This window comes from Saprolegnia diclina, assembly GCF_000281045.1.
Source record: "Saprolegnia diclina VS20 unplaced genomic scaffold supercont1.86, whole genome shotgun sequence".
NCBI lineage: Eukaryota > Oomycota > Saprolegniomycetes > Saprolegniales > Saprolegniaceae > Saprolegnia > Saprolegnia diclina.
This window is the reverse complement of record NW_008246153.1, coordinates 95,162-97,968: the sequence shown is the minus strand read 5'-3', so window position 1 is coordinate 97,968 and position 2,807 is coordinate 95,162. Positions and strand designations below refer to the sequence as shown.

The 2,807-nt window shown below is 61.8% G+C and overlaps 1 protein-coding gene across 2 annotated transcripts in view; it reads left to right on the top strand.

Moving 5' to 3' along the window:
• The window catches only part of SDRG_15198, a gene marked incomplete at its 5' end in the record, with an annotated part of 5,582 nt that overhangs the window by 1,880 nt on the left and 895 nt on the right, over window positions 1-2,807 (top strand). Inside the window, 3 exons of one of the 2 annotated variants that reach the window (XM_008621363.1) lie at window positions 301-1,342; window positions 1,396-2,441; window positions 2,491-2,662. In XM_008621363.1, the coding sequence (XP_008619585.1) occupies window positions 301-1,342; window positions 1,396-2,441; window positions 2,491-2,662 (2,260 nt within the window). Of the gene's footprint in view, window positions 1-31; window positions 1,343-1,395; window positions 2,442-2,490; window positions 2,663-2,807 lie in introns of both variants that reach the window. The other variant, XM_008621364.1, reaches the window with a different exon arrangement.

The following is a 2,807-nucleotide window of genomic DNA, read 5'->3' as shown; positions in this document are numbered from 1 at the left end:
CGGCTCGAGGCGCTGTGCTTGTATCGAGAAGCACACGGTCATATGAAGGTGCCACAGCGGTACGTCGTGCCAACGTCGTACCCACAGCACTTGCATCACCTGTCGCTTGGCCATTTGGTCAACAACCTGCGCTGTCGAAGCATTGCTTACACGTCCGAACGAGTGCAACGAATTAGCGACCTCGATGCGCTCGGATTCCTCTGGCGTCTGTCGTCCAGGAATGCGACGTTTTGCGTCGTGCATCGCCCAGGCAAGTGCGCGCCCATGTCACAGCTCGTCGCGTGGTCGGAGCAGATCGAGGCGCTACTCGTCTTTCGGCGTCTGCACGGCCACGCCAATGTGCCCGACGGGTTCATCGTGCCACCGCAGACGCCGTGGCCGCTTCGGATGCATCACGTCGCTCTCGATCTCGCACTCACGTCGCTGCGCGCGCATGTCTACGAGCTGCCCAAGACCGACGCCGACCGGCTCCGAGAAGCTGGTTTCTTTGCCGATCTGCCCGACTTTAGCACATTCATTGAGCTGCTCGCCATCTATCGCACCGAATTTGGCTCTAGCGCCGTCCGCATCGACTTTGTCGTGCCTCCATCGGGCGGTCCCTGGATCAACGTCTGGCGCGGCTTGGCCCTCGGCGATCTTGCGTGGTCGGTCGGCTTGAGAGCTCGGGCGCTCGAGGCAACGCAGCACGACGACCTGCAACGAGTCGGCTTTGTCTTCAACGTCGATGCGACGTGGGCCAACATCGTACATGGACTCGAGCACTTTCGATCTCTGTACGGTCCACTGGCGGTCCCAACGAGCTTTGTGGCTCCAGCTACGTGGCTGAGCGACCTCGCCGGACTGCGCCTTGGACACTACGTCGAGCGCATGCACACGGCAAAGCGACTGCGTCTGCTGCCACCGGCCACAGCATCAACCTTTGCAGCGCTCACGCAGATTCCGCCCGTCGCCTCATCGTTGTGGGCGCCCCCGCGCGATGCAAACGCACGCCTTGAGGTTCTGCAGCAACTTCGAGACATTGTGCGTGTCGTCCGTGACGTCTATACCGTCGTACCCAACGACTTTGTCGTGCCCGCGAGTGGCTCTGCGTGGCCAGCAGACAGTGACGGCGTTCAGCTGGGTGTGCGTCTGCGCTGGTTTTGGCAACACAAACAACTCTCGGTGCCCGTGTGCGACGAGATCCGCGCTCTCGGCGTCCGAGTCGCCAACCGCAGCGCCATCACGAATAAGTTACCACCCACCGCGCCAGCACTGAAGTACCGCACTTGGACGGCCCACGACAAGATGCGCGCCCTCGGTTTCTATCGACATTTGCACGGGTCGGCTCGCGTGCCCGTACGACGTATCCGGTTCCGATAGCATCGCCATGGCCGCCGCAGCTCCAAGGTGTCCCAGTCGCCGTCTTTGCAAACAACCTTCGCTATTATCCCCGAGTGCTCGACGACAAACTCGAGGTGCAGCTCAAGCTCGTGGGCTTCTCGTGGCCGACGTCCTGGGTTCCGTCTTCCCGCTGCGTCAAGCGTACGACGCGCGGTGCGCTTGTTGTCGGGATGGTCCCGATTGCTGCGCAGGTCGCAGCCCTTCATACGTATCAGTGCCTGGTCGGCGACGTGCTTGCGATGCCAAAGGACTTTGCCGTGCCTCGGAACGACGCCGCTTGGCCAACTGGCAGCAGCGACATTGTGCTCTCGTATGTGCTTCCGTCGCTGCGGTATCACTGGTTCGAGCTCGCACCAGAAGACGAGGCAACCGTCCGAGCGTTGGGTCTCTTTACTGACGTTCCGCCCTTTGACGTATTTGTCCAGCTGGCCTTTCGTCTCTCCTGCGATGACAAGACGACCGTACCGCTGGACTTTGTGGTGCCCACCGAATGGTCGGCGTCGTGGCATGACGCACCGCTGGGCGAGCTCGCGTGGTCGCTCGGGGTGCGAATGACGCAACTTGAGAAGAACAAGTCGCAGCAGCTAGCGGCGATCGGCTTTGCCTTCAACACACCTGCGACGTGGGCGCACATCGTGGACGGACTGCGCACGTACCACTCGCTCTATGGCTCGATGGACGTACCAGAGGACTTCCTTGTACCTCAAACTGCCAGTTGGCCGGAAGACATGCACGGCATGCGCCTCGGCCATTGCGTCAAGTTCCTCGTCACAGCAAGAGAGCTCTACTTGCTGCCGGCCGCGACCACCACCGCAATCGATGCCATCGGAGCCGATGCTCCAATGCCAGAAGCTGTGTCAATATCGGTGGGCGTGAACGCGGCGACGCCCGCCATCTCTGCGGCGGCAACCAGTGATACCATCGGAGCCGATGCTCCGCCGCCAGAAGCTACAACATTGTCAAGCGACGAGAACTCGGCGGCGCTAGCCATCCTTGCCTCGGCAGCCACCACCACGGTCGTCCAACCAGCCGCCAACGAAGTCGTCGCTGCGCCGTTGCCAGTAGTCGTCGCTGCGCCGTTGCCAGTAGTCGTGTCACCGTTGCCAGCAGATGACCCTCTGCCAAGCGTCGCTCTCGAGCAGCCGGCAGTACAAGCAGCTCCCGCGCTCGATGTTGACACCGACACGAACGAGCGCTGCGACCACCTCGTTGCGCTGGATCTGTGGCTCCACGCGACGCCACGCCCGAGCGATTCGACGCTTCTCGGCTCTGTATCGCCAGCGTGTCCAGTTGCACTGCAACCATTGTCGGTGGGCGCATTTTTGCTCGAACTCGAAGTCGGACAAGCGTTTACGCATCTGCAGTCGGCCCTCGACGATCGGCAATTCGACCGCCAAGCTCGGTGGGCGATCAAGTTCCAGGCGCTC